General features: G+C 42.6%; 1 protein-coding gene across 8 annotated transcripts in view; it reads left to right on the top strand.

Moving 5' to 3' along the window:
• The window catches only part of plxnb2a.1 (plexin b2a, tandem duplicate 1), a 79,300-nt gene that overhangs the window by 22,116 nt on the left and 31,645 nt on the right, over positions 1-25,539 (top strand). For 2 of the 8 annotated variants that reach the window (XM_029825851.1, XM_029825853.1), the window contains 3 exons: positions 647-683; positions 2,010-2,089; positions 10,018-10,067. Coding sequence is in view for 2 of the 8 variants with exons in the window: in XM_029825855.1 (XP_029681715.1) it covers positions 21,957-21,969 (13 nt within the window). In the remaining 6 variants the exon portion in view is untranslated. Of the gene's footprint in view, positions 1-646; positions 684-2,009; positions 2,090-10,017; positions 10,068-21,941; positions 21,970-25,539 lie in introns of those variants that run through there. The other 6 variants (XM_029825849.1, XM_029825850.1, XM_029825855.1 and 3 more) reach the window with 4 other exon arrangements.

Raw genomic sequence — 25,539 nt, 5'->3', positions numbered from 1 at the left:
TGGACGGATGCATATTATCCAGTTAATTACAGAGCGAACGTGTTCGTTGCTCCGACTGTTGCTCCACCAAAAATGCCCGCCGCTCCGAACGGAGAAGGAATAAATCCGGCTTCCTGTTGTCCTTTGCTGCTCTGAACAGTCATCAGTGTTTTGCCAACAGTTGCTTAGATTTTTGGGAGTAAAAGATTAGCCAAGAATCCAACCAACAGCCCAGAGATGATTAATATGAAAACAGTGATTTTCTTTTTAATAAAATGGCACTGCACCTCCTAACAGCTGAGTTCTAAATAAAACCCCGCAGTGTTTTGTTTACCTGAACTCGGTTCATCGTGCGATGGAGACGCTATTAAGGTGGCGTTCGCGTGAAATTGATGATCCGCCCGCGGAGTTTAGCGGTCCAGCTCTCAGATGATTGCTGCTGTAGGTACTTGATAATTTGTTCCAGATTAAATGAGCCACATACGTCTGAGTCACGGATGAATTTGGCGGCACTGCCTCGCCTCCATTGTGGTTAATTATCATCTGCGTGAGTTCATCCTGATGTCTTCAGCAGACTGATGACGTGCGGGCGCCTCCGTCCTGATTTACGCGTTGCATTTTGTCAGCTAAATGAAATTAAAAGCAACTCTTCTGCCTTTTTTTGTAGGAGTGAAGATTGAGGACATTGAGAAGGACGGAGCGGAGTGAGTATTTTTTGCTTTTGATCCAAATTTCAACTCTGGACTTGGGTAAAAATGAAACACTAATTATTCATAAATCATCAACATCAAATGAAGCTCAATCTTTATTTATACAGCGTCTGTTACAATCCAAATAGTTTCTGGGCGCTTTACAGAATCCCAGGGCCTGACCCCCAACAAATATGCTGACATTGAAACCTAAAATATCCTCTCTTATTGGGATATGACTCTTATCGCGCATCTGTGTATTTTTGAGCCAAACACACCGTTATGTAACTCTTATCCATCTTTTTTTGATGAATGGATTCTTTCTGTTCTGAGGCCTGGGCGGTCTGGGTCTTGGAGGGGTTCTTTGGATTGTGGCATCACGCTGAGCCTGAACTTTGGGTTTCTCTTTAATCTGACTGGCAGTAAAGCTCTTAGAACCTACAGCTTTTCCACATGTGCCCAGTTAGCGCCAGCTTGGGTTTAACCATTACAGGTTAGCTCTCAGGGAACCACTCTGCTAACGATAAGCTGCTTTGTTTATGGTTGGTTCATTCGGAGCCTCATCACATGCACACTCATGAAATCCGTACAGTTGGAATGTGAAGGAGTCTGTCGGGCTGATAAACAGGAAGGCATGCCCGATAATACCGCGGCCACAGGAAGTAGTTCAGCTGCGATAATAAAGCTTTTATAGAACAGTGTTGACGTTTAACGTGCGCTATTTTTGGTTTGTTGGTCTGCTGGTGGAGCACGCGCACTGCACCGAGGGTGCCGCAAAGTGAGGTGCTAAGGAAGTTCTGAATGTTCTCAGCGTTTAGCTCCGCTAGACCCACGCTAGCTTAACATAGAGCACAGAAGCAACAGGCAAATTCCTCTCCCGGATTGACGTTTCTCACATCTCGCCGCCACCTAGCTAGCTATGAACCTATAACATCTGTCTGCTCCCACCAGGAAGAAACTCCCACCAACCTCCAGATGAAATCTCCGGTTTGTCTTGTTGGGAATAAGTGCGGGTGTTTAGTTTTGTGTGCGTGAGGTCTCCCGGCATCATTTACTGCAGTTTCTCTTCCTGCTTCATCTCAGCTCTTCATTTAGGATCTAAAGAGCATTGAGTGTCAGGTAATAACGCCGTAAAGCTGCGGCTCCATGACGGCAGTCAAATAAAGTCCCAGTTTTAAAATATTTAATCTCCCGAGGGTCTCATCATGGCTGTTTTATCTCAGGAATGTGACAGTCCTGATTTCAGCCTCCTCCTCATCAGACCTTAAAATATGCCGGCTATCATCTGAATATTCTATCATCTTGGTGAATTTTGTATGAAACGTCTGTATTTGAATTCAGAGGCGCAATCCAGGAGGTGTCAGCTGGAAAAGAGGCGCCCAGCGGGGATGGAAACATCAGGAATGGGACAGATGTTGGAGGTAAAGAGCTTGTGGTGGGGTTTCCACAGATCTGCTGTTGTGCTCCTCTCATTCCACCTCCTTTATTGTGTCCCGGCTCACAGACGGGGAGAATCAGATTGTATTGACCACGCTTGAATGCAGTTCTGATGAAAGCTCGCGCTGATAATAGCATTTCATTATGTTCTTAGCCCGCTTTGACATTTGGCTTTTTGTTGCTGAGAGACGGAAAAGTTCCGATTTTCAGAGGTTCTTTGGCTCAGTTCAGACTCTTTTTTTTCTAACATTTTTGCTCGACTGAGCCTTGTTTTAAAAGCAAAGGTTGGACGGCTTTAATGTAACCCTAAAAATAGACCCCGAGAAGGACTTTTAGCCTCCTCTTACTGATTTTTACCATTGGTGATAAATAGTTTCTGTGAAATTATCTCATTTGCAGCTTTGGTCAGTTAAACATTTGAAGTTTATTCAGGTTTTTAGGGGCCTTGTGAGGACTGGATTGTAATTTTGTTTGTTTTTCTGATATTACCAGGGCGACTGCAGAGAAATGAAGTTTTGCCACCTATTTTATTACATATAAAATAGTAACTGTTGTCAGCTGCTCTAATTCCTCCAAAATTGTCTCTTTACGTCACGTAGCAACAGATTTCTGCTGCTCACAAACAGCAGTTTGACACCTCAGAGATGGAACAACTCTTTGGCTGGAAGTTGATTAAAAATGAATGGATTTTAGAATATAAATCCTATATCAATAGTTTATTCCAGAAAGGAGCCCTTACTTTGATCTATAACGTACCTTTAAGATAGCTGGTATGTTTTGTTTGAATAGTTTCTGTTTAAAAAGCCACATATTTGAGGGGGAACATGAGGTTTACATTTTGGAATCTGTCAGTCCTTAAATGGAAGGTAAAATTCCAGTTTCCACACTTTGTTGGAAAAGCTAATATTACATCTGAAACCAGTGAGTGGAAATGGGCTGGTATTTATTCCAGTCTGGGTCTAAACGGAGACAGTTGTTGTGCTTAAGCGAGCGTGCGGCAGGTGGGTGTTCAGCCCAGACGTGAGGGAACAGACACTTGTTATTGAATAAATCAGAAATGGGTTTTCACAGATAGAACGTAGAGAGGTAAAGAAGTGGAACGTGGATGCATGAGATCAGATGGATCGTGTTTGCTCTTTAATTCATGCTCCGCTTGGGTTTAGGTTGGACCCTCCGCGCTCTGCTTCTTCCTCTTTTCCTCCTCTGCAGTGTTCTACAAACAAATCTCAGCAAATGACGGATTCCTTTCAGCCAACATGGATCCATTTAGTGTCACTTTGTTTCGGCGCCGGTCCGCCTGATCAGAGCACGCTGATTAGAGCCAGATTCAACATTTGCTTTCATTATTCCTCTTTTCTGTTCTCTCAGCTGTGGATTCAACCTCTGAAGCGTAATTTAAAAGTTGGTCGTTTCTGGTTGTCATGGTGCAACAATTCTAACTTTATGTCTGAAAGGTTTCTATGGAGAGAAAATGATACTGATTATAATTATTCCTCTGGAGAAATGGTGAAGTTATGGACCAAGTTGTTCTTCTTCTGAACCTCAATGAGAACTTGGAACTCCTCCTGGACTTGAAGCTGATAAACACTGTGATGTTCTGTTCAGTCAAATTTAAATAAGTTAGCCAGAGACAAAATATGAATGACCGTACCTGTAAAGAGAGAGAGGAGGAAAAAGAGAGAGAGGGAGGAGAGAGAGGGAAAGAGAGGAGGAGAGAGAGAGCGCGAGGGAGGAGAGAGAGAGAGAGATAGAGAGGGAGGAGAGAGAAAGAGAGGAGGAAAAAGAGCGAGGGAGGAGAGAGAGAGAGAGGGAGGAGAGAGAAAGAGAGGAGGAAAAAGAGAGCGAGCGAGGGAGGAGAGAGAGAGAGAGGGAGGAGAGAGAAAGAGAGGAGGAAAAAGAGAGCGAGGGAGGAGAGACTCGGGTGACACAAGACAGAAGTCTGGTGTGTTTTTCTTGCAGCAGATGATGAGGGAGGGATGAAGAAGTGAACAGAGAGGTGGTGTGTTGTGTTTGGGAAGTGGGTCAAGAGGAAGTGGAGCACGTGTGTGTATTTGTGTGTGTGTGTGTGTATTTGTGTGTGTGTGATGTTTTACAGCTGAGACCATGTTGTTAGCTAGTGTGGGAATTCATACTGTGTGTGTGGTGTGTGTGTGTGTGTGTGGGGGGGGGGGGGATTCCAGGGGGAAGTCAGAGCAGCAGCTCCTGTCCTAATTGCTTACAGCCTCCATCACACCAACATTTACATTTAAACACTCATTATTGTCTCTAACACAATAACGTATTGGACACTTTCATATCCGTCATCTCTGACAAGTTTTAACTTAAAATGTTACAGTTTGTTACAAATTTATTTCAAATATATAGAATGTTGGAAATGTTTGATTTACCCAGGCTGCATAGAAACACAGTCTAAGCAGGAACGGTCAAAAAAGTCTTCACCGTAACTTATTTCTGCTTATTTTTGTTTGGATAAAGCGTCAGCCTGATAGCCGCAGACAGCTGCTAGCTAACGTTAGCTGGAAGGGTTGAACCATCTAAATCCACGGACTGCGGTGGATCCAGAGCTCAGAATACGCTAAAAGAATTGTCAGGAAATAAACGGCGCCCACGCGTCAAGCTGCAGCGTCTTTATTCAGTGGGATGCTCTCAGATGAGGAGGCTAAATCCACCAAGAGATGCTTGGAGTTTGTGCGCTGCAGCTGTCGCGGCTAACAGTCAAACTTTTTAACATGCGTTTAAAGAGTTCAGCATCGTCTGACTGACTCTTCAGCCAAGTCTCATTATTGTGGTAATTTTCAGCCTCCATAATGAGCTTTATTGAGAACAATCCGACACTAATAAACTCAAAATATGCAGGCATCTTGGGTCACGGATTTCAGGTACTTGTTATTCCATATGCGCTGCCTGGCCGTAAAAACACTACCCTAATATTTTGCTGGAGCAATTTTAGCTTTGATTTGCTGTGACATCATTTCACGCATCGCTTCTGGGGTGTCACAAGATTTATTTTTCTCCCAGCGTTCCGTCATTTTGCACCAATATCTGTATTGATGACAGGAGACTGGGACCACTGCCCCTCCATCGCATCCCAAAGATTCTCAGAGCTGCACAGTCGGCACTAGGCAACACTAGGGTCTGCCTCTCTTCTTACCCCGATGCCACATCACTCGAGAAAAGGGTAAATCTGGACTCAGATTCAGGAATCAGACCACACGACCTTCTACCTTTGCTCCACAGTCAAATCTTCATGCTCCCTTGCAAATTGAAGCCCTTTTTTTTCCTCGATTAGTCTCACTGATGAGTGGGTTTCTTGAGGCTACCCAGCTGTTCGGTCCCAAACGCAACCATGAGTTCTCCTCTTGTTTTTGTACGATTTGATTTCACCAAGCGTTTAAAGGATCACCGATCAAAATCATTCAGGATTTCTTTCCGACCACATTTCTTCCTCGAGGATGATGGTTCCCACCTATCCTTCCAGTTTTTATAACACGCCCAACAGCCCTTAACCCAGTTTTAGTAGTTTCTGCCGTCTCCTAAGATGTTGTGATGACCTTCTCAAACAGACAAACATGATCTCCACAACCACAGGATGTGTCTTTTGATGTGCTTGTTTAATGAGAAGCTACTTGCTGCATCAGCTGGGGTTACTGTTCGGACCTTTGAGTCTTGGCCCTCCAAAAAGGCCCACAGGAAGCACATGGAAGTAATAACTCATGGTTATTTATGATGTTCTTTTATTTTTAATCACTGTGACCACAGGTCATAAACCTGAAATTAATCCAAAATGAAAAGTTGTATAAAATTGTCACTAAGCAGTAATCAATTAGCTGCACATACTGTATAGTCTAAATGAATTATACTGAATCAAAATCACAAAATTATACAACACAAAACCAGTATTTACCAGTAAAAACTTAACATTTTACATGCACAAGAAAGCTGGCTTAAGGTGGCCTGAGATGCTAACTAAGTTAGCTTATCAGGCTAGCGCGAATTAGCGTAAATGCCAATTAGCGATTAGCTTCTAGCAGTAATAACATGCTTACTAGAACAAACATTCTGTAAATATCACAGCAAACAGTTGTTATCATCTTTTACATGTACAAATTATACTATTAACTCGCTTAACATTAGCTTACCAATGGGCAGTGTGCTCCTGTATAGCTCCAAAGCAAATTTAACGGCTTGAGATGAACCGTTAACCCGGAAGTCACCAGGCCCCTTTCACACCAAAATGCTCAACTTCAAAACAAATGAAAGAAGACTAAATCTTTAAATAGCTGATGTTTCTAAATCAGAAATGGAAGGACACCGTACATATTTCTATTCTGTTCTTTTAATGTTTTAAAGGTTAGGGGAAGGTGCCAGAACACCTTTAGAGCACTGCCAAAGTACCCTTGAGCAAGCTACTAACCCACTAATGCTCACATAGGGCCCTGCGATGAACTGACCCACCCCTGGGTGGACCTGCCTTCACCCATTGCGTACCCTCCCTGTGATGCTTGTTTTTGCTTTAAACAAAAGGCAAAATTTGACACGCTTCATTGGTTGAAATCTACATTTTACATCTTTGTGGCATTTAGTTCTGTCAAAAAATGACGGACGGTGAAGTTGTTTTTAAACTGGAATCATTGGCTAGCAAGTTTGGAACAAATATTTCGGTGCAGGAAAACCTGGAAATGAGCATTATCACCATGAGTGTGGGAATAATGATATTTAAAATTAGAAAGGTAATACTAACCGTGAGGAATTTCACCACAGTTTATCATTGTACCGGTAATCGTTACATCCCCGAAGCTACGTTTCTCTGCTTTCACTGCAGAATTTGTGGTGTTTTCTTTCACTGCCTCAAGGTTCCATTTAAAGTAAAGCGACGCTCAAATGCAGTAAAATCATAAATTTTCCTGTTCTTTGTTCTGCTGCCTGCAGTCTTTTCTGAAACAGGCGACCACACCAGTGCCCACATACTGTACCTCCACCATGTGGATCATTAAAGTTCAGCTACCTTTAGCATAAAGCTGTAGGCGCGGTCACACGTCTGTAGCTACAGTGTGAAATGTGTCAGATGGAGTGTGTGTGTGTGTGTGTGTGTGAGGATGGTTCCGTTTTAATCTGGGCAAATGGATCCTGTGTGGAGGAAAGGCCGAAACTGTTTGAAAGTGTAATTTCATGCTTTGAAGAAAATTTCTAACATCGCTTTTAGCTTCACCTCCGCAGCGTCTTAGAGTACCGAGTGCACTTTGGCATCCAGGCAAAGTATTTATGGGATGATGTGATCTGAATGTTGATGAAAGAGAAGGAAAATTGTAGCTAAAATAGCCCAATGGAAAACTGTAAAGTCTATGTTAGCAGACAACTAAATAGATTTGACTTACTTTTTAACCTCTCCGCATCTTATTTTCCTGAAGGTAATTCAGCTTTTTGTTGTCAATCCATCAAAAATAGAACAAGGCCATGGTCTTATTTTGACATTGGAATACTGCCTTAATAACCTCGACGAGCTGGCAGAGTTGTGAGTTCAAAAGGTTGAGGGCAAGATTTAAAGTTCTGCTGGTTTATAAATCCTCATTTTTCTGGCTGTTTCTGCAGAACATTGCATTAAAACTAGGACAGACAGAGGCGGGACACGCACAGCAGGTCCAGATTGATGGCAGGAATTTTGTCCGCTCCCCATATGACCTCTGTGCCAATATAATAAACAACACACACACACAGAGTCAGGAGACTGCAGAGCAGCAAGAGCCAAACCCTTAGTCAAAAAACCCAAACACATTTCAGATAAAACTAAAACAGCCTGAGATTGAAACCAGATCGGTCTGTGGTCTGTCGTTTCCTGGCGACTTGCAGTTAAAGGCAAAGTTCACCCCCAAATCAAACCAATCAAAATATTTCTCTATGGCCACCAGATACTTTTGGTTTCAGCTGCCTGGATTTAGAGATCTGAACTTAAGGAAGTTGTCGTCTACTTGGGGACTGACTCTGGTGAGGAAGGGGGGGGGGGGGGGGGGGGTTAGAGTTAGAGTTAGACTTTTTTCTGACCCTTTCTGACCCCAGCTAAGTCCAATAACGGTTTACAATCCCACCCACATCGAGAAGATAAACCAGTCAGAATATGGGCGGAGAGAAATAATGTTCACAGTATAATAAGTATCATAATAGCTCAGCCTTGAAGTATGTTGCCCAGTTATGTGGTTAGCGGACAATGACGTGTCTGCAAAGTGGAAGCTATGTGACGGAACATTAATGGTTAATGCACAAAATGCAACCATCAAGGATTGGAATTCCTGAAGTAATAAAAGCCTTCCATGCGGGTCTGAATTTCAAATGTATGTATGTAAATTTAATCTGAATGCTTCCACAGCTATGGGAAGACTTTATCACACTTCAGGTGGAGCGATAAAGGAAAAATCTCATCTTCTTTTTTCAGCGAAATGTCACTTCCTTCGCTCATTCTCTCCGTGTCATCTAATTGGGATTTCAGATTTTGATTTCCTCACTATCACAGTGAAATTCCGTTGTAAATGTGGAGCCGGCGCCTTCCTCTTGGTTCCCCGGAGCCCAGACGATGAATATTTATCCTCTTTTCCAGTTTTCAAGCTACTTCCTGGTGACAGCAGGAAACATTGTGTGGACTGATGCTCCGCCATCTGGATGTTTAGATGTTGGATGTTGCAGTGGCATATGGACCGACACTCTCCAACAACAAATGTGCACACACTCCCACTCCCACACACACACACACGCACGCACGCACGCACGCACGCACGCACGAGACAGGAGTGGGCTCTTTCTTCACAAACATATGGTTCTTTGAGATAGAGTGGAAACAGCCTGGGCCATTCTGCATGACACCAAGGGCCCCAACTTTGTCAGAAGTGCTGCCAAACAAACTTGCTGCACGTGCACGCGCGCACACACACACACACTCACACACTTTTTTGCCTCACTGTTTTTTGTTTCAGTGCCATTGAAAGGTGGTGTGTGTGAAATGAAAATACCTGTGAACTTATTCAGCAGCACTTTCTGCAGCATCTGTAGCTCGTTGTTCACTGTGGTTGTCTCATTATGAAGATTACTCTTCAAATTGTTTTTTTTTTTCTTCATTTTCTTCATCTTCAGAGTAAAAGAGTCTTTGTTTTAGAGTTTGGTGCCTCTGAGCACTAATGTTATCAGTGTACCAGAAAACGGAGGCTCCATTCTCATATCACAAATTAAAACACCTTTACTTTGATTTGTTCCCTGAAGAAGAGCGTCATTTAAACTCCCGACAGGGACCTATCTTTTTGTTCTCGGTGATGCTGTTTTCCCTCAAATAATGACGTCTTTGCCTGTAATTTAGAATGAATCACCTTTAATAAACTCCACCTTTGCTTTGGTCTGCCGGCATTTCTCGTCGCGGCTTTAATTTACTTCAGAAAGGGATTATCCGCGTATTCAGAACCATTAGACGCACTCAAGGGACCATCATCGGGAGCCTTTGAAGGACCTTTCGCACCAGAAGACCTGCTCCACATTTCTTAGAACCATTTATCCAGTGAGCGAGGTCGGTAGGGTTCTGCTGGGGGCGGTGCTAAACCATTCTGACTTATAGAGAGGCAGAAATAATGACCATGAGATTCAAACCAGGGTTAAAGTCCAAATTTAAGGGCTTGAGACGCAAACGATGCTGGAGGCTGATGTGTCATCATCAGAACTGCTGGTGTGAACCAACATCTGTCTGCCGCGCTTTAGCGTCAACATCTGGCGTAATTCCAGAGCGATTAGCACGGCAGACGGACTAAAATGCTCCAGTTGTGCTGTTTATGGCAGTTGTTTAAGACACCCGCTGCTGACCTGTAATCTGAGCCCGACACTCAGGCGGCTGATCTTCAGATATCAGATTACATCAGTTTGACGTCTGTTTTTCCTCCAGGAGGACGTGGTTGATGTCACCAGAGATCGTCAGGCTTGAGCACTGACCAGGTAAGAACATCCCATCCTTCACCCGTTCTCCCGGTGTTCTGCCCTCCACCCTCACTATGTGCTCTAACGAGCGCCGTCGGTGGGAGGGTTAAAGGGTTAATTGGAGGCTTTAGGTTGAGTTCTTGGTGAGGCTCTGCTGACCCTCTTTCTTCTCTTATATCAGCCCATTACTGACACCTGACACACACCTCTGCGTCATCTCAGCTGGTTCTCCAGGCAACAACCAAACTCTTTTTTTTGTTTGTTTGTTCAGAAGAGGTTTAAATTTCAGACCGTGCTGATGTTCCGTAGTTCCGTCACGAGCTGCAGTTATCAAGATGACCTGCAGGAGGAGGAATTTGTTCTTGTTCAGGATGTTTTTTTTGGTTCGACTCCAGACATTCTTTGGAAACTTCGGGAGCGCCTCTGGAATTTAAAACAAAGCTCTGTGATGCTCATTTTCTTACCTTTTTTATCCTTCATGAGTGATTATGAGCTCAGGAAATATCAACTCTACACCTCACGATCCTTCACTAAACCTTCCCTTAAACGCAAAGAAAAGAGAATAAGGCCTCATTTATGCTCCTTTATGACACTTTTACCCATATTTTACGTGGCTGACGTTGAACTGAGACTCTGGTTCCAGAGTGTCATTCCCAGATAGATAGAGCAAATCGTTCTAGTTTTCATCAGACTTTTTCACATTTAAATCCTCGTATCTGTATTTTTAGATGCAGAAAAGTTGTGATTTCTGCAGCCAGCATGTCAGATTTGATGCCCCGCTTCTTTATTATTTTCTATTTGCGACCCTAATAATCTGCACTGCTGAGTGACGTGTCCTCTCCTTTAGTTTTGCAGCATTGAAGGCTGTCAAACATGGCTGCAGGCTTCTCTTTGACCATTAGAGACGCAGCTTATTGTTCCCTCCCCCCTGCACAGATTCTGACCATTTCCAACATATTTAATAATTTATCAACACCCTCTATCCAAACTTATGTTCCCGTATCCAGACTGGAGAAAATTAAACCCCTCCAGTGTGACCAGTTGATTTAAATGGCTGTTTGAGCTGAATGACTGGGTTCTATGATCTGTTTCTGTCCACTTGCAGTCCGCCAGCTTGTATTAAAGCTTGCCGTTACACAGCGTTCCCACATCCATCACTGTTGTCCCGTCTTTGGCTGCATGTTTCTTAAAAACTCATTCCCATCTGGGTTGTTCTTTTAAATAGTAGCCGTCTCCATTTTCTCTGCCCTTCATGAGAGCTTGTAGCTTGTCACAAGCGCCAATCTTATCAAAGCAAACACACCACAGTTTCTCTGGGTCAGATCCATTCATCTGACTTTTATAATTGAGGTGCAGCGTCCATGACTGAGATGTTTCACTTTATCCACCCTGGTTTTTATTTTCAGCCCATTTTGGACAAATCTAACCACATTTATTAAAGTAAAACACACAATTAATGAAATGCGGAGGATTTATTCATGTTTTACTGTGATTTATTAATAGTACCAGATTGGTTTTGACTTTAAAATCAGATATTTGTGGAGAAACTACAGAGATTAACTGTGTTGTAATATAATACATTTAATATTAAATCAACATATGTGCTGCAGGAGGTACACATCAAATTTCATTCAGTGATACAATTCATGGATAGAATCCAAACACACACGCGCGCAAATGGGAAATTTCCCAGGCCTTCTATAAACCCAGCATGTGTCCATCTTTATCATTGTACCATTAATCTGCTCGTTAATCTGTAACCTTAATGGAAGTAAAGGAGGGATGAAAGGACTCAAACGGGGAGGACGGATGGGGAGTCATTAGCTCCTTTCACACGTCATAATCCTGACTTTATCTGCACTTTGTCTGGAGGTGCCCTTTATTAGCCCGTAAGGAAGAAACCTAAAATCTCATTGGACATCTCGACCGGGGCCCCTGTGAGGCTGCATCCTGTTGGCTCCGCACGCAGCGCTCGCTTAAACCAGCGAACCCGTCTCCAACATCACGTCTGATGCGGCGATTCTGTCTCTCCTGCACGTGCGGAAGTGACTTTGGCACCAAAGTGCTGCTCAAAGCTGGAGGAAAAGGCTGAGAAAAGGAGAACTTTAACATTAGTGAAAGGATGCCAAGAAGAAAGAAGGGAGCAAACCGTTTGGGAGGGGGGGAGAAAGCGAGAAGTTGATGACTTGGATCAGACTTTTATCAGCTGCCAAGTGGTTCTGTGGTGTTTGAGTGGAGCGGTTGAATAGTATCGGTGTGTGTGTATGTGTGTGATATTCTCTTTTCTGTGTTTGCCAGGAGACTGTAGAGTGTGCCTCTTCTTTAAGTGGGAAAAGCTCTCTGTTCTCTCTCTGCCTCTCTGTGTTTAACTGGGATTTAAGCACCACAGAAGAAGAAAAGCGTGACTCTCGCAGATGCTCGTTGTTTCTTCAACCGGCTTTTCTCGGCAGTTTGTCCTCTCTGCTGCTCCCCGTGCTCGGTGGAACATCTGGTTCCAGTTTGGGTGTGTTTGGGAGCAGAAATAAAATCCTCACTGTTCATATTCGGGGTTTTATCAAAAACTGGGAGCACTGGGAGGAGGAGGAGCTACGTTTCAGCAGTTAAGTGTAAAACCAGTATATGAACAAACATATGGGTATTAGTATTAAAATATCTATAGAAAATCGTCCGACTGAGATGTTTGTATCTGTGGTTTCGGGAGTTAAATCATGTGTTATTTATTTATTCCTGATTTTAAAGCAGCAGTTTTCTGCTGTTGGTGTCTTCCTCCTACAAGTTTCATTAAGTGTTGGATGTGGGTTTCCTGAGGCGCCAAGTCGCTGCCGTCACTGTTTCAGGCCACGGCGCCGCTTTGTTCTTGCTCGGCAAGACTTGGCAGTTTCAGTCCTTTGATTTCTTTTTTTATCCAGATCAAAGAAGTTGCTGAATCAGGAATACCTGCAGCTCATTTTTATAATACATGAACACTGAGATGTCGACACAGAAGGAAGGAGGAGAAGCAATTCCTGCTACATTTAGCCTTCATGGACAAGCACTAAATGGCTCTCTGTGGATTATAACTTTTGACAAAGCATCCACATTTAATGTAAATTTCCACCATTTTAAAGGTTTATATCTTGGTTTAGGAGTCCTTTCATCACAATGGTGAAGTAGAACTTTATTTCTATCATAAAGTGGACTAGTATGCTAACCAACTAGTGGTTGCTGTTGTTTTGATTTTGTAGCACACATTAAGACCAGAAAGTGAAACACTTTGGCTTTATTTTTTTTATTTTATTTTTTGGATAAATGACAGGAACTGGTACTAAATGACCTTCAACACCATCCCAGACATTTGCTTCAGGACAGAGACCACTTTACTGAGCAAACCTTGGAAAAAAAAGTTGCCCATAATTCTCATTTTTAAAAATGAAAAGATGACAACTATACTTTTCTGTCGAAATGATTAAATATAGGGTAATGTAGCCAAGCCGTAACAGGTCATAAGAGTAATGCCAGCTTGAATCAGGCTCTTTTAAGGCTTCTGAGGTGGATATTGAGCTTGTCAATTTCAACACACCATCAAAGCTGTGAACCCAGTTTAAATTCACCGAATTAATAGTAAATGATGAAGACTCATTCTCATAACAGAGAACCTTTTTAACACTTTGAATAAAAATTCTGTCCTTGTCCATTAACGTTGAAACCCTAGTGCCCTGTTGCTTTGAATACAGCCTTCATAGCTGTAGAAAAACACTCAGATACAGACAGTTGCTCAGTTAAAACCAAATCCCAAAAGGATGAGTCGGCAGTTCTTTGTGTAAAGAAAGGACTTCATTTCACTCATCTTCCTCTCGAACTGTATTCACCATCTTGGGCTACGTGCGTGGACGTTTCCACCTGTCATGTTTGATTGACAGGTCATTAATCAGTCGCTGAGCAGCTGATCTTTAGCATGTCATCAGGAATTTATTGTGTCTGCTTCTCAAAACCAATTAGATGTCGTTTCGCACTTCATTTTAATATTTAAACCTGTCTTTTTTGCCCCAGATTGTTATAAAAGATTCTGTGTTTGCCAACTAAATAACAATCACAGCAATGCTGGATGAATCTTCTGTGGACACTTTCTGGCTGTGTCAGAAACAGTTTAATTGACGTTCCTGAGGTGATGAGCTTTCAGGGATCCCAAACCAGAGGATGGATGTCAAGTCAAAATGATTTCATTCTTTAGAAAAGTCCTCTAGGGACACTTGCTGATCGAGTCTAAAATAATTGATATACACGTAGGAATTTAATTCTTAACAGAACGGTCGACGCCATCCTGTCCACAAACATTTGCATTTCAGTTAAAATTCACATAAAATCGGTGGTTTGCAGGGTCGTCCTCTTTACCTAGACCGTTGTGTCAGGCTTTTAAACTTGTTTGTTTTATAGTTCCTCTCAGTTTCAGGAGACTTTAATCTTTAACCAGGATCAAAACCTTCTGTGACACCAGATCTGTCAACTCCAGGTGGGCAGATTTTAGTTTTACTGCTGACCATTTCTGGAAAAATTTCAGTATGATTAGAATAATAAATAGAGATGATCCTTTTTACTGCATTCCTGACACACACACACACACACACACACACACACATGCGCGCACATGAACGCACACAGATAAGCATTTGGTTTAATCTGTATAGAGCTTTGAGCCACACGGGTTGTGCAGAGAGTTTAAACTCTATACAACGCCATCAAAGTTAATTAATTGGCAGAGTAGACACACAAACACACACACACACACACACACACACACACACACACACAGCCCCATAATAAGAGTTCTGACAAATCAAGTGGAGTCACATGAAAAGCTGGGGGATAATTAGGAACACAAGTCTGTCAGCGCTGCTTTACAGACAACTTCCCAATTCCTTGTGTGTGTGTGTGTGTGTGTGTGTGTGTGTGTGTGTGTGTGTGTGTGTGTGTGTGTGTGTGTGTGTGTGTGTGTGTGAGAGAGATGGAGAGATTAGACTATGGCCCATGATAAATAAGTGTCTCCATGCATGCATTGTTTTTTTTAATTTCTTATTCAGATTTTCTTAAGAAGCATCTGGGTGGATTTAATAGAAGAATGAAATTATTCTGAAAAGATTATCTTTCCTTACAGCTGTGTGTGTGTGTGTGTGTGTGTGCTTTTGTTTGAACACGAGTGAACTAACTCTTTTCAACTGCTCACACAGTTTCCAGAAGCTTCAGTAAGATAATGAAAGTATTTTCTAAAGGTTTTTCTCGCCCCGGCTCTGCTCGCTCTCCTCCACGCCCCCGTTTTAACCGCGGGCTGGATTTTTAATCTGCTGGATCATTTTGATCTCCTGAATCATTCACTGTCATCATTTTACTCCTCTGGTGTCACCATGGTCTCATCAGTGTTTGAGGTTTGTCTCCCTGCATTTATCTCTTCCTATTGATCAACTGGAAAAGATCTTTTCCATTTTCCCCTCATTTTTCTTTTCATGCAGACTTTTTTTTAAAGCTCTCGATCGCTTGGTTGTTAAGTGTCATCTTAAAAATGAAATTATTGGCAGCTGAAGTGGAAAAAGTTCAATATTTACACCAAATTAAATCAGCTCTGGATTTGGCCTTTACAGGGACAATGAATGTCTTTTTGTGACACAGTTAAAGGATCTGTGAGCAAGGTCGCGACATAAAATTCCAATTTTTGGGGGTCATTTTGTGTGTGCGTGTTCTGAAGCCCACTGATTGCTCTCTTCAGGTGGATTTTTGTCCGCTTCCTTTCATCCACTTTAACCCTGAGATCAATTGAGGAGAAAAGTAGGTGGACTGTCTTCGTCTGGCGTCTCCGCTGTAAACAGAACCTCATGCAGAACTTTGAACCTCCGCTCTCCTCAGGCTGAATCAGCTCCTCTTCAGGACTCCATTGAGCCTACTTTCACTTGGAAACTTTGTTGAAGTTTCTTCTTCAGGTGGTCCAGATGCTGAAACCATATTATGATGCCCCCATGGTTTTCCCCTGACATTTCTGTAAAATTCCCATCCACACAAATTCTAAATCCCCTCATAGAAGGTTTAAGCATCAAGTATAACGTAAATAAAACAAGTACCGGTACTCTTAGTGATGCGTTAGCTGGTCTTCTGACAGCTACCAAGACTGTTTGCTATATTGCAGGAGTTTTTGCAACATTGTACGAAAATCAGTTGAATCTAAAGTTATATTTTCTTGTGAGTTCATCAGATTTCCTGTTTCACATGGCATGACCATCTTGCGGTCATTGCTTTACAAGAAAGCTAAAAGTAGGGATATATAGATGTACATTTTTTCACTTCCGATCCTATCCCATCGCCTGAATTTGGATATCTGCCGATACATTAATTTACCGATATAAGAGCCCTTCTTGCTTTAATATTAATACTCTAATTACGTATTGTCGATTATGAGTCTGTAAAACACGCCTCTCAGAAAGCAAGTAGACGTGCGTATGTATATATTTCTGTTCCATAACACAACATGACGTATGTATGAAGTCAGAAAAGGAAGTCAGAAAAACAGGAAATCCTGTTCACATGTAAAATCCCATCCGGAAAACAAATGAACAAGTGATTCCTTGATTGATTGATTTTTTTTTATTTTTTTTTTGCCTTTCTACCAAATGGCTAAATATTCCTCGCACTTATTAACTAACCCTATGTTAGTGGTATTGTTAGTGGTATTGTAAGTCGCAACGGAGATTCCACCTTTCGGAATAACGGCTCTGCAAACATTGTACCTTGCTGTCTGCTTTCGAGCGGACATGTTGTGTGGAAAGTGAGCTAGCCCCAGTGCATGCTAGCTGCCTGGCTGCAAACTGGGGAGAGGTGTCTAGCTAGCAGACTAGGTGGCAACAATCGCTTGTAGAGTCATTTCAGCAGATGAGATTAAAGCACAGACATGATTCGGGATTGGAAATTTCTCATCTGTGAATAGTAACTAATACCAGTACTGAATCAGATCGGCCCCATCCCTATCCAAGAGCTGTACCTGGTTCTACTGGACCAACCACTTGGCGTGACTGGTCGAAGATCTGACCTGTACAAAGATGTGAAGACAGACATGAAGAGAGTCTAGCTGTCGCTCGGAGCTGCTTTCATATTTAGCTGAAATACATAAAGAATGCGATGTTTCTTCCCCTCCTCATTTACTTTCCCGGCATCCTCTCTCCCTCCATGTCTCATCCCCTCTGGACAGGCCCGGTTCAGGAGGATTACAAGGGTTTTGTGTTTCAATGGCGAGAAAGATGAGGAGGAAGAAGAGCGATAAAGCAGGGGGATGAAGAGTGGGCGGGGAGAGGAGGGCAGGATAGGAGAGGAGGAATAAAAGGGAGACGGGGGAGGAAGGGGAAGGAACTCCAGGGATTCTTGTTCGTCCTACAGCTCTCTGGGCGGATACTTTCATCCCATTTCTCTTGTTTTTTTTCACCCTTCCCGCTTCTCTCTGCACTAATAATGCTCTGGCTCCACTGTGTACACACACGTGCACGCGCGCACACACAAAGTACAGAAAATACCTCATTACAACAGTCGAGGGTGTACTCTGACCGTCTTTTCAGAGCAGAGATTAGAAATACAACACCAGGCGCACCCTTTGCTGTGAGTCATGAACAACACATGCGCACTTGCTCTCACATTCCCTCTCACATTTAATTGTATTTGCATTGGCGAATCCTCGCTCTCCCATCTTTATGAACTGTTCGTTTGAGGAAGTGATGAAGATCTGAATTCGCTGATTATTCCAAATCGCTTTTCCATTTAGTAGCACCGGTCCCCGCAGTCAAACAATGTTTGGTTTGGAATGGTAGCCCAGTCAGCAGGCCAGAGAACACACTCGGGACAGATCACCACTCCATCACTGGACACACAACCACACACTCCCAGCAGAGATGTTCATGTTGCTGGACTGGAACAGACCGGTTCAGACAGGGAGAACATGCAAACTTCATAGCAAGCTGGAATCAAACCATCTTAGTGCATTTCATAAATGAAGATGATTATAAGAAAATTTGCACCACAGACCTGACATGACAAATATTTTATAAGTAATATTTATAAATATTAGAATAATACGCTCGTTTAATCTAAATTTGTATGTGGAACAATTTCCAAACCTAATTATAATTCCAGAGTGCACGCATGGAAACTGAAGTCGGGATGTGATATTTATTCTGCTCCTCTTTTAGATTGGACTGATTAGTTTGGGTAAATATCATTCTAATAACTAATCCTGGTGATGGATTCAGCATTTTCTCCATCTGTGCTGGATTAATGAATTCTGTCCATCTACGGCTGTTTGATTTGTTCTGTCATTGAAATATACGTGTGTGTGTGTGCTTCTCTGATTCTTTTTACGCTGACAATTTTAGGAACTGTGAATTTTCCCAAAAGTTCTCACTTTCTGCTCTCATGAAAAGTTCCACGAAGACGTTAGTTGCCATATGAAGTTGTCAGTTCAACCTTGAGTTGCTTAGTTGATGAAGATCTCAGCGTTTCCACACACTTTGCTCACTTGTGCAATCTGTGAAAACAGGAGCACAAAGTGTGTTCAAGTCGCTGATGGTGTCTCATACGTGTGAGGGCTTCCTGTTGACCAATCAGTAAACCGCAGGGTGTCTATACATCCATGCTGGTTAATGATGGGGTTGATAACGCTAACAATGACAATAAGCCAATCAGTCAAATCAATAACTTCAGTGGTGAAGGCCAACAAGAACCCTGCTGGGAAAACATCTAACGTCCCTGTCAGACCTCTGCAGGAGCATCTGGAACGTCTCCAGAAAGTCTGCTTCAGTATTTTAGAAACAATTCAGTGTCTGGTCAGACAGTGTCTGGATGAGAACAAAGTTGCAAACAAAGTGCAAACAATGAAAACTGAATGATTTCAGACAACAAAAGAAAGGAGGAGGCAGCCAGCTGGGAGGCACTACCTTAAACTCCGTGTGTCTGTGTCTGTGTGTGTGTGTGTGTGTGTGTGTGTGTGTGTGTGTGTGTGTGTGTGTGTGTGTGTGTGTGTGTGTGTGTGTGTGTGTGTGTGTGTTGCAGGCATTTTGCCACGTCTCAGCTTGTTAATTATGCAAATTGGTCATTAGGAACCTGTTTTGGGGCCAGGATGAAATACTGCCTGCATACACTTTCACATGACTGGCTACACATGTTAGGTGAAAACACTCAGAAAATTAGGCCAGTGGAAGGAAAAATGTCTGAGCAAAGCACTTCATCAAGAAGAAAAGCCGAAGTTCTCCTGCGCGCGACAGAAACGTTGGCAGCCGAAGCAGAAAGTCACCATATGGAGCCATTTCACATGAATCAACACGGTTGGAAACGACGCTGGAGTGGAAGAAGTTGGCGTAGCTGCTCCAGACAGCATCAGCGTTGTCTCTGCATTCATTTGGATGCTTCAGCAAAGCCAATGTTCGTCTGTTGAGACACATTTGGGATGGTGAACAAAGACGGCTTATGTGGAAGATGTCTAGCTTTGGTCTGAGGCATTAATACAAAGAAGAAATAATGTATCTGCTGACACAGAGACACAGACACTGTTTGTCTTTGTGTCAGCAAATCCCTGATATCGCAGCTGCCATCTTGTTTTGATGACATCCGCCGAAGCCAGACACTACAAACTTGTGATTGGAGTTAAACTACCAGGTGTAAACTACCATCAGATTTAAGGTTCGTCGTTAACCTGACGTCCCTGTGAAAACTAATTAAAGGGGAGATTCTGGATTCAGCCACTAGGGCGATCTCTGCTAACGCATGTTCGTGTTTATTAGTAATATTCAGCTAAACAAGTTCAACCTTGATGTAAGGAAGTCACATTAATTGATTAGATTAATTTATTTAACTCTGTCCTTTTAAGCCGGTGTAAGGTTTCCATCCTAAATATTTCAGTTGGTGCTTTTCAGACTGAAACTTTTCACTTCAGCTGAAGAGAAACTTACCAAAGCTTTTTTTTAGACACATTAGCTCAGAGAGGACTGAATTAGGAAGCTGTAATTAGCCCCCTGCTGATTCTAGCTCCAATGCTGGTTCCTGATGAACGGAGCTCTTATTGATTAGCACTGATTACAGCTCCTGTTCAGTCCACTCTCCTCACACCTTTGCTGGTTCAGTTTATTGCGTCTCTTTTCTTCTACTAAGTGGCTAAAAACTGTAATAATACTCTGGTAGTGAGATCTGAAACAGACCAGACTGACATAAATATTAATGTGTGTAAATGTCTTGATTAATTCTATAACCTCAGCTGGCGACGTTGAATTACACAGATTAGTAAAAAAAATAAGTGGCACAAATTACTGACAGTAGAATAATCATTATCAAATTCTTTTCTTTACTGACACTGGTGCTTATTTGTGCCTTTGAGAGGTCGCTCTTCCATTTTGCCACCCCAAAAAGCTCTGGTCAGTTTGCCATCCTCTCTGATGCTCCATAGTAAATAGATATTTCTCTGGCTTAACATCAGTTTGTAGCTCCAATGATGAAGTGAAACTATTGATTTTTACATTTGTGATATTTTATATTTATATGTACATTTGGTGACTTGATGTAGTAGCTCTTGAATGGCTGCTGTACTGTCAGCCTGCCACTAGAGGGCGCTGTTAACGACAGCGGTTTATTGCTAGCTTTAAAGGGGCCAGTTATGACAATGACAAGGTTTATGTGCAATCTTTTTATTTCCAGAAATAGTACATCAAGTCATCTTGTGAATTCATGGTTTCAGATTTTTAATGTTTTATGTATTTTTTTGGAACTGAAATTACTATGGGAAAAAAATCTCTGGTTAAACAATAATCATCAGTCTTTTGTCTCAGATCTGTCTTCCTCTTCAGAGTGAACTCATAAGCGATGACATTTGCCACTAGAGACGTGTGAGCCTGTTAACTGATCGTGATATTTCGCATCTTTCGTCAGAGCGTTGACAGACAGGAGGCAGAAACGTAGGGGGAACGCTCACAGTAGAGACTTTCTTCATATCAGCGAGTAATTTACGTAAAACTAAAAGAGCCGTACAGCACAGCCGCCAGCTTCTGTGCAGAAGACCTTAACCTTGCTCACATCGTAAGAAACGCCTCTTAACAAAATTAAGCGGAGCACAATTTCTATCCTCCAGAGTTCGTAACCTCAATCTCTCTTCACTTCCACAGGAACATTAACGCCGGCTTCTGTTTGCAACTTATTTTGCAGCTCAGCAGTGCAGAGATGCAACTGGAATGTTTAGATGATTGAAAGTCGAGGGGGGGGGGGATTCAGGGAAACGATCTGATCTGAACAACAGCAGTCAGACTCTCCATCACTGTTTCTGTTGTTGAAGAGAGAAAAAGGAGGGTTTTCCATCATCTCTCTACGCGTTGACATTAATTGAAGTAGAACATCTTTAGTTTGTACTTCATCATATTGCCGTTGATTCTGTGTTTTTCCCAACACGTCTCTTTCCAAACACTTTGTTGCTCATAGATGGTTATTTTGGGGTGTCCCATCAGATCGCAGTTCAGCCCTGTTCTCTTTCCAACTTCTGAAGATGTAAATTCCAGACAAATCTGTAGTTTCCACACTTGGGAACATTCCGGTCAGTCACAACACGCCATAATGTCCTTTGTGAAATTAGTAAGTTCTGAAAAAAGATAATGAATCACCTATTATACGCATTTATTCCCCCTCAATGTATATCCTTTCAGTAGGGGCTATCTCTTCTCCGATCATTAATCTTGTGTCCTTATCCTTCATTCTAGTCTTTGGACCTCTCCTCTCTCCTACAATGGTAACCTGAGAAAGAGGGGAGGTGGAGGCAGGATGGGAGCGAGGAAGGAAAAAGATGGAGAGAGATAGCGAAAAGGGCAAGGACGGGCGAGCTGAAATTAAAGCCTGGAATGAGCTGAACTTCGAAAGGGTGAAGAGGATATGAGGGGGGAGGGTAAGTAGAGGGTGGGGATGAGAGGGGTGATGGAAAGTAAATTAAATCAGAACACCTCTGGGAGTTGAAACTGATATAAGCAGCCAGTGTTGTACTTTTATTAAAAATCCCATTTGGACTGTCGGTTGATAGACGTTCCAGTTGGATTTATTGGGAATGTATTGTAGCGTTCTTCCGTCTGTCATCCTTCAGAGTCGACTCTTTCACTGGTTTGGCAACCGCATCCGTCATGTTTGAGAGCGTCTGTCAAGTAAATGAGAAATGAAAGGGGTCATGTGATCGGCACCGCGGCGATCACATGACTTCTAAACATGTGAAGGCACGTTTCCAAACCCCATGCAGGAAATGACCACAGGCACACATCGGATTTCCGTTGTTGACGCATCACACGTGGATCAAATGCTTTAAATAATTCTGGGAAATTCTGGAGTTTGCAGCTAAGAGAGGAGAAGCTTTTTGTCCTGCAGCTGCTCCAATAATTGGATTTTGACTTTGGTCTGCGTGTTTTTAAGCTCCAGTTCCACCTCGGGACTATAGATCAGATAGAGAAAATGACCAATTCGTCACTCTCGCCAATAGGTTAGCAACACACACATTCCTGCACGCGCGCGGGCACCCAAACACATGCGCGTGGGGGCACAGTTGAAAAGTTCAGAACACACAGAGTCGATACCTGCTCCGTTATTTATCGCCCTCTGGCTCTTATAATTACAAAAGCTACATGAAATAGATTACATAAATTTACAACGCGAGCGACTTGGAATGTGGGGAGGAAGGTTGTGGATCAAACTCCGGAGTGCGGACTCTATTGTGCTGCTCACGCCGGTTAAACAGTCCAGGTCAGTCACTGAAAGATCACCAGTGTTGCAGGTCACAAGAGGCAAAATATTAGGATCAGTGCTGGTTGCTGACAGAGCCGCAGGGAGCAGTGAATTAGTTTGCATGAAGATGACGATGTAGTTATTTTTGGTCCATAAAGGTCGTTAGTTTATCTGAAATGAGCGTTGCGATGATTAAAGCAACACACCTTTGAAAATATTCAGTTTTGCAGTCAAAAAAAAACCACGAAGGCGTCCTCGGAGGACTGAAACGTAGCTGGATCTTCGGACCAGACCGACGAGGGCGCGGATGACGCAGACGAGAACCGTCTGTGCAGGAGGACTTGGTGGCACCGGATCACTTTCCAGCCCTCCGCTTATTGTTTGTTAACTCGCAAAACCTGGACGCCTTTCAATGAGATGTGGTGGAGAGATTGGAGGCTGCGAGCCAAGAAACGGTGATTAATTTCTGGGACAGATCCAGGATTGTTTGAATTGTTTCTAATCTATCAGCCAAAATAAAAGTGTTCCATCAGAGGAGACGCTTTGGCACTAACATCAGCTTATAGGAGCTTTTCATTGTTACTGGGAAAGTTCTTACTTTCATGTATTAATAATAATTGCAATGTTACTTGGCGCGTTTTGTCGCTGTCGTCTGTGTGGGGTGGGGGGGGGGCTATGGACATATGTTCATATGAGCTGCTAGAACCCATTCGTGTTGGGACTAAAACTCTAAACAACGACCTCCAGCTCTGACGGAGTGCAAAGTTCACGCTTCGGCAAAGATGTCTCTGACATCGGTGATGAGAAAGCGTCTCACTCTGGAGTTGGTTCCTCTCTGAGACCTGGTGTAATAGTCCGTACTGGTGATAATGGCTGGATAACAAAGTGCAGTAATGATATGATGTATGAAACCCTCAGCAGTAGAGAAATATCCAGCTGTTATCTCCTGCTGGAGCTGTAGAGGAGCAATGAAGGAGAAACGTTATATTAAAAGACCCCGTGGCGCTCTGCGTCTATCTCCCTTCATATTCATGGGAATCTTCTCAATTATTCAACTTTGACTCCTGATTATTAAAGAGATGCTTCCTTTTTTCAGTCTCCATGGAAACGGGATATCTCTAAACCAGTTGAATTATCGCTATTGTTTTTAAAGTGGATTATTACGTCTATTATTACAATCTTTTGTCTAAAGTTTATAATTCCTATTCTCCCACTCTCCTTGACTTTATTTATGAGCTTGCTTGATTGGGATTTAATTGTCTAAATTGTTGCCCAATAGGTTTTGATTAAAGCTAGTATTTAACTGATTTCCACTAGCCTCCGTTAGCACCTCAGTAGCATTAGCCTCAGTTAACACCTGCTCAGGAGGCATGTTTAGCACCTAAAGAGTTAGCATGTGTGGCTTTTCTGGAGCTAAATTCACACTGATTTCTTCCCACAGTCCAAACATGTGCTTAAGCTTCAATGGAGACTCTCGACCACAGTGCGGTTGCAACAAAAAGCTAAAAAAAGAGGAATATTGTATTTAAATTCTTCCAGTGACTCACATTTGACTCTACCGTTAGTCAAAAGTTAATGTTTAGACTTAACTGCAACAGCCGGATTTATGTTCAGGTCAGCTATTGGTCAGGTCACACCCATCTAGAAGTCAGTTTGTTCAAGTAGAGGAATAACTAGGATTTTATTATATGGAAACTGGAACAACCTGAAGGTGTTCTCCCAAGATGTCTGCTAAAACTATGCTAAAGGAGTCCTACTGGTAAACTAGTGTGCTGATGAGGTCAAAGCTAATTGGTGGTGTCATCATGTGCAAATATGACCAATTTTAAAATGGAGAGAAAGGAACAAAATCATGGAGCTGTTTCTGTGACTGAGATGTGTGCCTGAGTCAAACCTCCACATGTGGTCTTGCGTGTTTTACACACGACATGCTGGCTCTTCTGACACATCGCACTAAAAACATATCTGAATGATGGCTAAGGTTATTTTATTAATGGAGCTCAGGCTCTGTTTAAACTGTCACAGTTCCTCTCTCCTGCTGTGCCACAAATGAACAGGATTTGTGTGTTCAAGTAATATTAAACTGCAGCTGTTTTGTTTCTGTTCACCGAAATGTATGCGTGTGTGTGTGTGTTAATTTTGAGATAATATTGAAATTGAAATTTGGAGGAAGCAGTGAGGCCTTGCCAAGAACATTAAGAATGAAAACATCTCTCGCTCTCTCTCCCACACACACACACACACACACACACACACACGGTGGTATTATGGCCGGGGCCAACCATAACAGGACAGTACCGTTGTGTGTTGCAGTCATAACATCCCTACTGTACAAACTGTGCTTTTAGTAGAGTGTGTTTGAGACCATGGATCACTGATTCTGTGAGGACATTAATCACCTTATTGTCCATTATGGGGACTGTCTGTCCTTGTGGAGACCACAGTCCCGGAAAGGAATAGCAGCTCTTTGGAAGCTCTTTGGGCATAAAATTACCTGGAGACCTTTAGTGACCTCTAACCCTAATTAGACAGTTGTGAAGTAAAAGTAAATCTGCATTACAGTTGGTTGGAATCTCAGTTTTCTGTTTTAACAAGTCCATGAATGTGAAAAGAGACGTAAACCTTAACATAATCATCTGCTACTAAAAATAGTCGGTAACCTGCAGTGAATATGCTGCATAAATCAGGCTTTGCTAATCCAGAGTGATAGAGAGGTTGTTTCTGTGTCACACAGGTTCCAAGTAGCAGT

The sequence above is a fragment of the Takifugu rubripes genome, chromosome 18, assembly GCF_901000725.2.
Source record: "Takifugu rubripes chromosome 18, fTakRub1.2, whole genome shotgun sequence".
In the NCBI taxonomy this organism is placed as follows: domain Eukaryota; kingdom Metazoa; phylum Chordata; class Actinopteri; order Tetraodontiformes; family Tetraodontidae; genus Takifugu; species Takifugu rubripes.
Note: the sequence above shows the minus strand (reverse complement) of the source record. Positions and strands in the feature narration are given on the sequence as shown.